The 12,783-nt window shown below is 57.0% G+C and overlaps 1 protein-coding gene across 1 annotated transcript; it reads right to left on the bottom strand.

Annotated features, from left to right (window-relative positions):
* Positions 1–3,090: 3,090 nt before the first annotated feature.
* On the bottom strand, positions 3,091–12,783 carry GLCE (glucuronic acid epimerase). Its single transcript, XM_084213464.1, has 5 exons — positions 12,758–12,783; positions 12,171–12,267; positions 10,469–10,991; positions 7,242–7,484; positions 3,091–6,594 (listed from the first exon to the last, which is right to left on the bottom strand). Exons 3-5 carry the CDS (start codon positions 10,977–10,979, stop codon positions 5,570–5,572), a joined length of 1,779 nt encoding a protein of 592 aa, XP_084069590.1. The 5' UTR covers positions 10,980–10,991; positions 12,171–12,267; positions 12,758–12,783; the 3' UTR covers positions 3,091–5,569.

Below are 12,783 nucleotides of genomic sequence, written 5' to 3'. Positions count from 1 at the left end.
TGAGTTTTAAGGGCCCTTCCAACCTGGGATTCTGGGATTCTCAGAGGGCAAAGGAATGAGCCCTTCCAGAGGCATGAGCCATTCCAAGGACTTGGGCTTTTCCAGAGGCTCCTCCCAGGTGCAGGATCCCCCTGTGCACCGAGCCCCTGGATGGGATCCCTGAGCTGGGAGTACTTGGATCCATCCCGACCCAGACATTCCTGGGGCAGGGACTCCTTCCCTGTTCAAAATTTCCTCTTCCCTGTTCCCCATTCCCAGTTCCCTGTCTCTATTCCTTGTTCCCTGTTCCCTGTTCCCCATTCCCAGGTCCCTGCTCCCAGTTCCCTGTCCCCATTCCCCGTTCCCTGTCCCTATTTCCTGTTCCCAGTTCCCTGTCCCCATTCCCCATTCCCTGTTCCCAGTCCCTGTTCCCATTCCCCGTTCCCTGTGGGAAGCAGGAGGAGGCTCCAGGCCCGGCCTCAGGCAGGAATTTGTGGTTTGGGAGGCGATGAGGGCAGCGAGCACAGTGAGTCACTGGGGCCAGGCACACCCTGCGGGCCGGGCCGGGCCGGGCCTGCTTCCTCCCGCTCCTCCTCCTCCTCCTCCTGTTCGGGCTCTTCCCAGCCGGGAATGGGAATGGGAATGGGGACATGGTGGGGCTGCGACCCTGCGAGTCACCTCTGTCAGCGCTGCGGCTTCACTCAGGTGGCTGAAACAGCTCTTCTTCTTCCTCCTCCTCCTCCTCCTCTTCTTCCTCCTCCTCTTCTTCTTCCTCCTCCTCCTTAATTTCCTCCTCCTCCTTAATTTCCTCCTCCTCTCCCTCCAGACCCACCCGACCCCTCTCGGGGCTGTCCCGGCCCTGCAGCCGCAGCTCCGCCGGGAGCTCCCGGCTCACCCCAGGCTCCCCTGGGGAATGTCCCCACCTGGCACCAATGTCCCCACCTGGCACCACTGCCACCCGCCCTGCTGCCAGGAGCCCGGCCCTGTCACCTTGTCACCGTCCTCTGCCCATGGCACGGCTCCCATGGCACATTTCCCTTTTTTCCTTTCCTTTCTTTTCCTTTTCCTTTTTTCTCCCTCCCCACGGCACATCCTCCCCTATGGAATATCCTTCCCTATGGAACATCCCTCCCGACGGCAGATCCCACCCCCAGGCACATCCCTCGCTCCGTGCCAGCTCCAGCGGCGCTCTTCCCCGGCCCGGGAATATTCGGGAATTCCCGAGCGGTCCCGTTCGCGTTCCCAGCGGCGCCGGGAGAGCCGGAGCAGCGCTGGAAAGCTCCGGGAGCGGCGCGGGCCGTGCCAGGAGCGCTCCCGGCGGGACAACGACGGCTTTGTGGGAGTTGTTGTTGTTGCCGCTGGAATTCGCCTGGATCCGCAGCTTTTCCATGCCAGAAATCCTCCGCTCCCGCCCGTCATTCCCGCGGGGTCCCAGACCCCATCCCGCTCCCGAGGGAAACTTCCCGGGAATTCCGCGATCCCCCGCAACGGGAGCCGTGGGAGGGCCGGGAATGCTCCCGCTGCTCCGGCACGTTCCCCATCCCCATCCCCACTCCCCTTCCCGCATTCCCGAACTTCCCGGGAGCCGACCCTCGGGATCAGCGGGAAAAGCTGGGAATGCCGGAGAGGGGCAGAAGCCGCCGGGACTTACGGCGCTGCTCGGAGCCGCCGCTGGATGCGGCGTTTTCCAGCGCTGCCTCCAAATCCCGGGATTACTCAGCTGGGAACAAACACTGCCCACATGGAATTCCTGGCCGGGCGGGCGCGGCTTTTCCAGAGGCAGGATCCCGCCAGGAAGCGCCCCCAGGGATGATCCCAGAGCCGGCAGTTCCCAGGTTTTGGAAGAGAATGAAGCCTGGCTCGTCCAAGGGAAAAAGGTTCCCAGATAAACCCGGAAATCAGCGCGGCCAAACGCGGCCGGGATCGGATCCAGCGGCGAGGAAGTGGAAAAAAAGCAGGAAAAAATATCAATTCCCAGCCCTGCCGCGCATCTCCCGCTCCCAGCACCTCTGGAAAACTCCCGGAGCTCCTCCAGAGGAGCCCGGCAGCTCCAGCCCTCCCGCGGCTCCTCATTCCCAGATTATTCCCAGCTGGATGGGAATGAATCCCAGCTCCAAAAATCTGCTGCTTTTCCTGCAGTGTTCCACTGGGAACGGCTTTCCCAGAGTTCAGAGAGCAGGAGATTCCAGCGGGATGGAGAGGGATGAGCAGGCTCAGTTTATCATTAATTATTAATTAAATTATTATCCCTTAGTTATTCAGGAATTGGGAGAAGAGGAGCCGGGCAAGGCTGGTGGATTCCCAGCTCTATCCCGAACTTCAATCCCACAGGAAAGTCCTGGGAGTTCCTGGGAATTAACCCCGTCCTGCCAGCACTGGGACACAGCTTTTCCCTGGACATGGCTTTCCCGGGCTCTGGAATTCCCTTCCCACCTTCAGGGATGCCCCAAGGCTCTTTTCAATCCCAACCTGCCAAGGAATGGGAATCACTCGGGAGAATCCCAGAATATTTTGGGTGGGATGGGCAGGGACACCTCTCACTATCCCAGGCTGTTCCAACCCGGCCTTGGACATTCCCGGGATCCAGGGGCAGCCACAGCTTCTCTGGGAATTCCATCCCAGCTGGGAACTCCTTTCCAAGATCCATCTAAATCTCCACTTTTCCAGCCATTCCCTGTCCTGCCCCTCCCTCCCTGATCCAAATCCCTTTCCAGCTCTCCCTGGCTTCCTGGAAGGGGCTCTGGGATTCCCTGGAGCTGCATTTCCCCATTCCCAATATCGGGACATTTTTAGTGACTGCTCTGTTAAAATCCTCATTTAATTATTCCCCAAAAATTCCAAACTAGCTGGATTTGCCAGGAGTAATTCCTAGCAGGAATCCACCACTTGTGCTCCTTCCCTCAATCACTACACCCTAATTAATGGGAAAAATCCATATTTTCCCACTTTTCCAGAAGAAAACCTCCTTAAAACCACGATACCTCAAAGCCACCACAGGGAAAAAAAACTTGGAATACATTTGGAAAATAAAATGCTTGGAAAACCCCCAAATAAGAAAGACATTCCCAAGGTTTGTTTTTTTTTCCTTAAGATAAAAAAATTTATTTCCCAGTCTTAGAAAGCTTTCCAAGCATTCCCAATGTCCCATAGAAACGTAGGAGAACCTCTTCCCGCCAAAAATTCCGGAGGGGCGGAATACAAAACTATCCTGTGCACATTGTGCTTAAAGGAGCGCCCTGCCCGGAGCATCCTGTAAACAAATTATTGCATATTTTCCATCGGGATCCTCGGGAAAATCCCGGAAAATCCAACAAAATCCCAGCCAAGCCACGCCCGGGGAGAAGGAGAACGGGAATGAGCAGCTTCCCGGGAATGCCCGGATCCCAGGGAATGCCCGGATCCCAGGGAGGGTTGTGCTTGTGCTGTGGGGGTGGGGGAGCCACGGAGAGGGGATCCCATGGGAAGAGCCAATGGATCTCCAATGGGTCAAAATCTGGGATCGAAGCTGATCTGGGTCCCAAAGATCTCTGGGAGTTTGAAGGTGGAAATGAACAAAGGAATCCTCAACTGGAATGAATTCCAAGAAGGTCTGGGGATCAGCTCCATGGCCAAGGGTCCTCTTCCAACGGACAATTTAAGGAATATCGGGAATTCCCCATGGATTCTCCATGGAATTGCAGCCTCTGGTGGGGATTCCTGGAAGCCCCACCTGCGCTAAGGCCGCCAGAAGGTGATGGAAGGACAGGAGGGAAAACCTTGGAATGCTCCATCCCAAACTTCCAGCGGCATCCACGGAGTAAAAATCCCATGGGAAGAGCCAATGGATCTTGGGGAAAATCTGGGATCAAAGCTGATCTTGGTCCCAGAGATCTTTGGGAGCTTGAAGGTGGAAAATGAACAGAAAGGTCCCAAGCTGGAATGAATTCCATGAAGTTCTGGGCACTGCCAGCATGGTCAAGGATCCTCTTCCAATGCACAATGGAATTTAAGGAATACCAGGAATATCCCCATGGATTCTCCATGGATTTACAGCCTCTGGGGATTCCTGGAAGCTCCACCTGTCTAAGGCCACCAGAAGGTGAAGGAAGGACAAGAGCGACAACCTTGGAATGCCCATCCCATGCTTCCAGAGCGGGAAAATCAGCCGCGCTCCAACCCCACCATGGGCAGCGATTCCCAAAAAAACCCGACCAAGAGGAATTCCGGCCTCTGGAAGGCACCAACACCATCCTGGAGCAGCACCCAAGGAGGCTCTCCGGGTTTTCCAACTGGAAAACGATGGAAGGAACACACGGGGGGAGGATGGGGCGGATTTTTAGGAAGGCATTCCGGGTTTGGGGTGGGTTTGTGTCCGTTGGGTTTCCGTGGCCATGGAAAAAATTCCCCTCTGCTACCTTTGGTATTGGAATTTCTCCTCCGCCATCCATCGGACGGGTGGATTAAAGCTGGGAAAAACTCGCTCTGAGATTGGTGAGAAATGAAGGAAAAGCCTCAAAAAATAAAAGCAATAAAAAGATGGGAGATGGGTGCTGTCCTTGTGCCTGGGATTTTGGGATTGGGATCAGCTCCACCATGGAATGGGAGCAGCGGGAATTCCCCAAGCCCATCCAGGAGTTCGGGATCAGGCAGCCAGTGGGATCATGGAATCATGGAATGGTTTGGTGGGAAGGACCTTAAAGCTCATCCCATTCCATAGGGACCTTCCACTGTCCCAGGCTGCTCCAAGCTGGCCTTGGACATTGCAGGGATCCAGAGGCAGCCACAGCTGCTCTGGGAATTCCAGCCCAGGGAGAGCTGGAAATACCTCTGGGATAGAATTGTTAAAATGCTACATGGGCTGGAGCAGGAGAAAAATGAAAATTCCCAAATTCTTGAATTTCCTGAGGAACTCTGGATGAGCTCCATGTCCCGCTCAGCAATTCCCGAAAATACCCCCAACGCTCTGAGGAACCTCCCAGACGGAATTCCAAAATCCCACAGAAATCACCAAGCTCCAGGAAAAAGGATCCCAGCTCCGAGGGAATTCCAGTGACCGGGATAAGGATCCCAGCTCCGAGGGGACACCAGGATAAGGGATCCCAGCTCTGAGGGGACATGGGTGCTGGTGGCCGTGTGCTCCAGGCTCCCAGTTGTGCTTCCATGATGCCGGGCACGTGTTTTCCATGAAGAAACCCTCCAGCTTCAGGATCTCCAGGCAGAGAACTGGCAAAAAATTCCAACTGCGGATTTTTCATCCCAAAAAAAGCGAATCCCTAGGAAACCCCCCCCCCACTTTAAAGCCACGCTTTGCACTCCCAGGCTCCGAGTGATTCCCGTGGACGGCGCTCATCCCACGGGAGCTGCTCCAACACGGACACAAAATCCCGCTTCAGGAGGCCCTGGACGAGCTCTCCAGGCAGCGACCGCGCTTCCAAGACTTCTATGGCTTCTGCGAACGTTTTCCTCGGGAAAGGAAAAACCAATCCCAACAAAACCCAACCTCGACCTCAACGCGGGAGAGCGTCCCGATCCCAAACCCTCCCCGGAGCAGTTTTAAGGCCCACATTTTTGGGAAGGACCCGTCGGAACCGCGGCAAGGACGGGCGAGAGCTCAGTTGTGCTTGGCCCGCCCTCCCCGCAGGTAACTCTTCCACCTCTTGACGAACTCCTTGAAGACGGGCGCGTCGTCGATGGAGCCCAGCAGCTGCAGCTGGTTGATGTGCGTGGTGTGGTAGTCCCAGCGCGCCAGGTTGGGCGCCGTGCCCAGCATGAAGTGCCGCAGGTCGTAGATGGTGCCCGAGCCGGTGTCGAAGAGCGGCAGCATGGCCTTGAGCGACTCCATGCCGCGCTCGTAGAGCAGCCGCGCCTCCTTGCCCAGCTTCTCCCCGGCCGTCTCCTTCAGGTCGTAGAGGCCGATCAGAGAGTACATGAAGCCGTTGAGCACGAAGGAGCTGGGCGTGGTGGGGTACTCCTCGTACCAGTCGTGCCGGTTCATGAACACCGCCTTGACCCCGCGCTGCTCCGCCGGCAGCTTGAAGGGCGCCGTGGCCCTGAGCGCCGCGCCCAGGAACGCCGGCTCCTTGGTCAGCTGGTAGGCCCTGACCAGCGTGGACATGGCCTGGCCTTGCGCCATGGCCGAGTACCAGCCCGGATCCAGGGATTTGAAGCCCTCTCCCAGCTTCCTGGTGACCATGATGGGCCAGCCGCCGCGCTCGTCCTGGTTGCGCAGCAGCCAGCGGCTGGCGGCGAAGAAGGCGGCCATGTGGGCGGTGGCCGAGATGGTGACGTTGTCCAGGAAGCCGCGGCCTTTGGCCACCAAGCGCAGCACCCTCTTGGGCATGATCTTGGTTTGCTTCACCGCCTTGGTGTTGGAGAGCCCCACGCCCTTGCGGAGATCCGTCAGCAGGTCCCGGGTGAGCGTGCTCCAGCTGCTGCGCGCGCCGATGCCGTAGAAGATGTCCCTGTCCCTGAGGGCGATGAGCTGCGTGCTGGACACGTAGTGCACGGTGAAGAGCTGGTTCCTCTCCGTGGTCTCCAGCACCACGGACACGCTGCCGTTGCTCAGCAGCTTCAGGTCGAAGGAGATGATGAAATCCCGGCCGTTGTTGAGCTCCAGGGAGACGCCCTCGGAGCTTTCTGCAAAAGCAACCCCAGAAAAGGCTCGCTCAGCACGGAAAGATTCCCAGTTTCCTAAGGGTTGGGGAGGATTCCAGAGGCCATCCCCGCTCCCGGGAGGGATTCCAAAGCTTTTAGAGCAGCCCTTCAATAATTCAACGTTTCTGGGCTGTTTCACCCGATTGGATTGGGAATGAAGGATGAGGAATGAAAAGGATGGGGAATGAAAAGGATGGGGCACGAAGGACTGGGAATGAAGGACTGGGAATTAAAAGGATGGGGAATGAAGGACTGGGAATGAAAAGGATGGGGAATGAAGGACTGGGAAGGAAGGACTGGGAATGAAGGATTAGGAACAAAGGATTGGGAATAAAAAGGATGGGGAATAAAAAGGATGGGGAATAAAAAGGATGAAGAGTGAAGAGGACAGGAAATGAAACATAAGGAATGAAAACAATTGGGAATGAAGAACTGGGAATGAAGGACTGGAATGAAGGACTAGAAATTAAAAGGGTGGGGAACAAAGGATTGGCAATGAAGGACTGGGAATGAAAAGGATTGGGAATGAAGGACGGGAATCAAGGATTGGGAACAAAGGCCAACACAACCCCGGCACCCAAGGATTCCCATTCCCTGCTCCACCACCTGCCGGAATTCCCACCACCCACCTGGGCAGGAGAACTGCTTGACGCTGGTGAGCCGGGCCTTGTCCCAGACGGTGGTGAGGGAGCAGCCCTTGGGCACCGTCCACTCCCCGTTCCCGTTCCCGTTCCCGTCCCCCGCCGTCTCGTACACCTCCACGTGCGGCGGCTTCTCCGTCAGGTTCTTGCTGTAGTGGCTCAGCCCGTACTGGGCGATCTGGATGGGGTAGAAGTAGCCCTGAGGGCCCCACTGCGTGGAGAGAGGAACTCCTGCCCGGAAAAAACATGGAAAAAGTGTTGGAATGAGGGGAAAATTCCTCCTCTGCACCCCGAAATGCCAGGAGCTCCATCAATGTGGTTGGAGGTTAGAGGGAAGGAGAGGGTTGAGCCCTTTCCACTAAAATCCAGAATTCCGTGATTTTAGCTGGCAGAGGAATCCCTGATGTGGACTTCCCAACTTTTATGGAATTGTGGAATGGGCTGGGTGCAAGGGAACCTCAATCCCACTCCATTCCATCCCTTCCAAGGGTAGGGCCACTTCCACGATCCCTGGGTGCTCCACGCTGGCATGGGACATTCCCGGGATCCAGGGACAGCCACAGCTTCTCTGGGAATTCCAGCCCAGACAGGAATTCCTTCCCAATATCCCATCCATCCCTGCCCTCCAGCACTGGGAGCCATTCCCTGCGTCCTGTCCCTCCCAACTTATCCTTGATGATCCAAAGCCAGAGGTGCCACCACTAAACCCCATTCCCACATTCCCAGCACCAAATCCAGGTCACTCTGCACTTCCAGCACATTTTAAGGAGCACTTCGAGGAGATTTTCAGGCTCATCCCAATCCCAAAAAACCTTCTATTCTATTGATGCCCTTGACCCTGTCACAGACCTTGACGGTGCCACCCCCATTCCCAGGTTCCCATCACCAAATCCAGGTCACACTTCCAGCACATTTTAAAGCGCATTTCCAGGATATTTTCAGGTTCATCCCAATCCCAAAAATTCCTAGGAACCCTCAGGCTTGCACCTTCCACACTGCTGATGCACTTAACCCTACCCCCATTCCCACCAGAATATCAAGGTCACTTCACACTTCCAGCACATTTTTGGGCTCATCCCAACCCCAGAAATTCCCGGGAATGCCCAAGCTTGCGCCTTCCATGCCACATTCCCATCCCAGGTCACTTCACACTTCCAGCACATTCTACGGAGCACTTCCAGGAGGTTTTAGGGCTCATCCCAAGGACCCCCCCCCCAGTCCCTCACCCTCCATGCCACTGATGCACTTGACCCTATCCCCATTCCCACATTCCCATCCCGGTCACTTTGCACTTCCAGCACATTTCACAGAGCACTCCCAGGAGATTTTAGAGCTCATCCCAACCCCAGAAATCCCCCACGGGGAACACCCAGTTCCTCACCCTCCAAGATGCTGATTTACTTGACTCTACTGCTGTTCCCACATTCCCACCAGAACATCCAGGTCACTTTGCACTTCCAGCACATTCTACGGAGCACTTCCAGCACATTTCACAGAGCACTTCCAGGAGATTTTAGAGCTCATCCCAACCCCAGCCATTCCCCACGGGGAATTCCCAGTCCCTCACCCTCCACGCTGCTGATGCACTTGACCCTATCCCCATTCCCACATTCCCATCCAGGTCACTTGGCACTTCCAGCACATTCTACAGAGCACTTCCAGCCCATTTCACAGAGCCCTCCCAGGAGGTTTTGGGGCTCATCCCAAGGACCCCCCACCAGTCCCTCACCCTCCAGGCCGCTGATGCACTTGACACCATCCCCATTCCCACATTCCCATCCCGGTGACTTCGCACTTCCAGCACATTTCACAGAGCACTCCCAGGAGATTTTAGAGCTCATCCCAACCCCAGCCATTCCCCACGGGGAATTCCCAGTCCCTCACTCTCCACGCTGCTGATGCACTTGACCCTATCCCCATTCCCACATTCCCATCCTGGTCACTTGGCACTTCCAGCACATTTCACAGACCACTTCCAGGAGGTTTTGGGGCTCATCCCAAGGAACCCCCACCAGTCCCTCACCCTCTGTGCTGCTGATGCACTTGACCCTACTCCCATTCCCACATTCCCATCCTGGTCACTTGGCACTTCCAGCACATACTACGGAGCACTTCCAGGAGGCTTTAGGGTACATCCCAACCCCAGAAATTCTCCACAGGGAATACCCAGTCCCTCACTCTCCCTGCTGCTGATGCACTTGACACTACTGCCATTCCCACCAGAACATCCAGGTCACTTTGCACTTCCAGCACATTCTATGGAGCACTTCCAGCACATTCTACAGAGCACTTCCAGGAGGTTTTAGGGCTCATCCCAAGGACCCCCCACCAGTCCCTCACCCTCTGTGCTGCTGATGCACTCGACCCTACTCCCATTCCCACATTCCCATCCCGGTGACTTCGCACTTCCAGCACATTTCACAGAGCACTTCCAGGAGGTTTTGGGGCTCATCCCAAGGAACCCCCACCAGTCCCTCACCCTCTGTGCTGCTGATGCACTCGACCCTACCGCTATTCCCACATTCCCATCCCGGTGACTTTGCACTTCCAGCACATTTCACAGAGCACTTCCAGGAGGTTTTAGGGCTCATCCCAAGGACCCCCCACCAGTCCCTCACCCTCCATGCCACTGAAGCACTTGACCCTATCCCCATTCCCACATTCCCATCCTGGTCACTTGGCACTTCCAGCACATTCTACGGAGCACTTCCAGGAGGTTTTGGGGCTCATCCCAAGGAACCCCCACCAGTCCCTCACCCTCTGTGCTGCTGATGCACTCGACCCTACCGCTATTCCCACATTCCCATCCCGGTGACTTCGCACTTCCAGCACATTTCACAGAGCACTCCCAGGAGATTTTAGAGCTCATCCCAACCCCAGAAATCCCCCACGGGGAACGCCCAGTTCCTCACCCTCCAAGATGCTGATGTACTTGACTCTACTGCTGTTCCCACATTCCCACCAGAACATCCAGGTCACTTTGCACTTCCAGCACATTCTACGGAGCACTCCCAGGAGATTTTAGAGCTCATCCCAACCCCAGCCATTCCCCACGGGGAATTCCCAGTCCCTCACCCTCCACGCCGCTGATGCACTTGACCCTACTCCCATTCCCACATTCCCATCCCGGTCACTTGGCACTTCCAGCCCATTTCACAGAGCACTTCCAGGAGGTTTTGGGGCTCATCCCAAGGAACCCCCCAGCAGTCCCTCACCCTCCACGCCGCTGATGCACTTGACCCTGTCGCGCAGCTCCACGTTGTAGCCCTCGAAGGACATGAAGACGCCGTCGGGGCGGTACGGCGCGCGCTGGGCGTACACCTTGGAGTAGCTGTGCGAGAACTCGAACCTCTCACCGCCCTCGGCCTGGGCGATGCGCCCGTACACCTGGAAGTACCGCTCCACCCAGCTGAAGGGCAGGAACACCTCGCTGCCCTCGCGCCGCCCCTTCACCGTCTGCTCCTCGTTGATCACGCAGTCGATCTCCTCGTAGCGCGGCGCCGCCGCCCGCCCGGCGCTCCCCGCCATTCCCGGCGCCATTCCCGGGGCGCGGGGCGCGTCCTGCGGCGAGGCCTCCTCGCTGTCGGGAAGGCCGGGGCGCTCCGGAGGGCCCGGCGCGGGCTGGGGGAGGCGGGAGCAGCGCGTCCAGAGCAGCAGCGAGAGCAGAGCCAGCAGGGAGCAGAGCACCAGGAGCGCCTTGGAGCTGAGGCGGGCCAGGCAGCGCATGGTGCTGCATTCCTGGGAAAAAGAACGGGAAAAGGGGTCAGGAGAGGGGTTTCGGGTGGTCCTGATGGGAATGGCCAGGGTGATGGGGTCAGGCAGCGCACGGTGCTGCATTCCTGGGAAAAACAACGGGAAAAGGGGTCAGGAGAGGGATTTGGGGTGTTCCAGATGGGAATGACCAGGGTGATGGGGTCAGGCAGCGCATGGGGCTGCATTCCTGGGAAAAAGAACGGGAAAAGGGGGTCAGGAGACGAATTTGGGGAGGTCTGGGTGGGAATGGCACTCGTGGTGCCGCATTCCTGGGAAAAAGAACGGGAAAAGGGGTCAGGGGAGGGATTTGGGGTGGTCCTGATGGGAATGGCCAGGGTGATGGGGTCAGGCAGCGCATGGGGCTGCATTCCTGGGAAAAACAACGGGAAAAGGGGTCAGGAGAGGGGTTTGGGGTGTTCTGGGTGGGAATGGCCAGGGTGATGGGATCAGGCAGTGCATGGTGCTGCATTCCTGGGAAAAAGAACGGGAAAAGGGGTCAGGAGAGGGATTTGGGGTGGTCTGGGTGGGAATGGCACTCGTGGTGCTGCATTCCTGGGAAAAACGGGATCAGGAGAGGGATTTGGGCTGGTCCTGATGGGAATGGTCAGGGTGACGGGGTCAGGCAGCGCATGGTGCTGCATTCCTGGGAAAAAGAACGGGAAAAGGGGTCAGGAGAGGGATTCGGGGTGGTCTGGGTGGAAATGGCACTCATGGTGCTGCATTCCTGGGAAAAATGGGATCAGGACAGAGATTTGGGGTGGTCTGGGTGGGAATGGCCAGGGTGATGGGGTCAGGCAGCGCATGGTGCTGCATTCCTGGGAAAAACAACGGGAAAAATGGGATCAGGGGAGGGATTTGGGGTGTTCCAGATGGGAATGGCCCTCGTGGTGCTGCATTCCTGGGAAAAACGGGATCAGGAGAGGGATTTGGGGTGTTCCAGCTGGGAATGGCACTCGTGGTGGAACATTCCTGGGAAAACCACAGAAAAACAGGATCAGGACACGGATTTGGGATTTCCTGGATGGGAATGGCGCCCCTGTCCAGGGTCAGTGCCAACATTCCCGGGAATCGGGGAAATGTGGGATCCAAGCCGGGATAGGAACTCCAGGGATCCCAGCAGAGCTGGGAATAAACGGGGATGGGGAAAAGCGGCTCTGCTCTTACCTTAGGGAAAGGGAATTCTGGGAATTCTTGGAATTCTAACGCATCTCGAGCTTCCAGAGGCAAAAATCCTGGGATTTACAGATTCCTCTTGGGATTCCTGCAGGGAAAACCGGGGAAAATGGGAGCTGGAGCAGTCCCAGCTGGAGCTTTTCCTGGGAAATCCTGGTACTCCCAGGAAACTCCCCCGAATTCCAGGGAAATCCTGACATTCCCAGGGAAATTCTGGTATTCCCAGGAAACTCGTCTGATTCCCAGGAAACGCTTCAGAATTCCAGGAAAATCCTCAGGGAATTCCAGGAATTCCAGATCCCATATTCCCGAATCCCAGAGCCGCGATTCCTGCACTCCACACTCCCCCGGCCCATATCCCGTATTCCCGCACATTCCCAGCCCGCATTCCCAAATTCCCACCGCTCCCATTCCCTCATTCCAGGCTCCGGCAGCAAACCCGAGGCGGCCCGAGCACGCCCAGCCCGGGTAATCGCGCTGCCCTTTCTCTCTCCCGCTGCCATGATTCCCGCCATTCCCGTCATGCCCCCCGTTCCCGTTATCCCGGGGATTCCCGGGAATCCCGGCCCGCTCCTCACCTGCGCCCAGGGCCTGGCGGGCGGCG

This window comes from Fringilla coelebs (genome assembly GCF_963513975.1).
Source record: "Fringilla coelebs genome assembly, chromosome: 12".
In the NCBI taxonomy this organism is placed as follows: Eukaryota; Metazoa; Chordata; class Aves; order Passeriformes; family Fringillidae; genus Fringilla; species Fringilla coelebs.
Note: the sequence above shows the minus strand (reverse complement) of the source record. Positions and strands in the feature narration are given on the sequence as shown.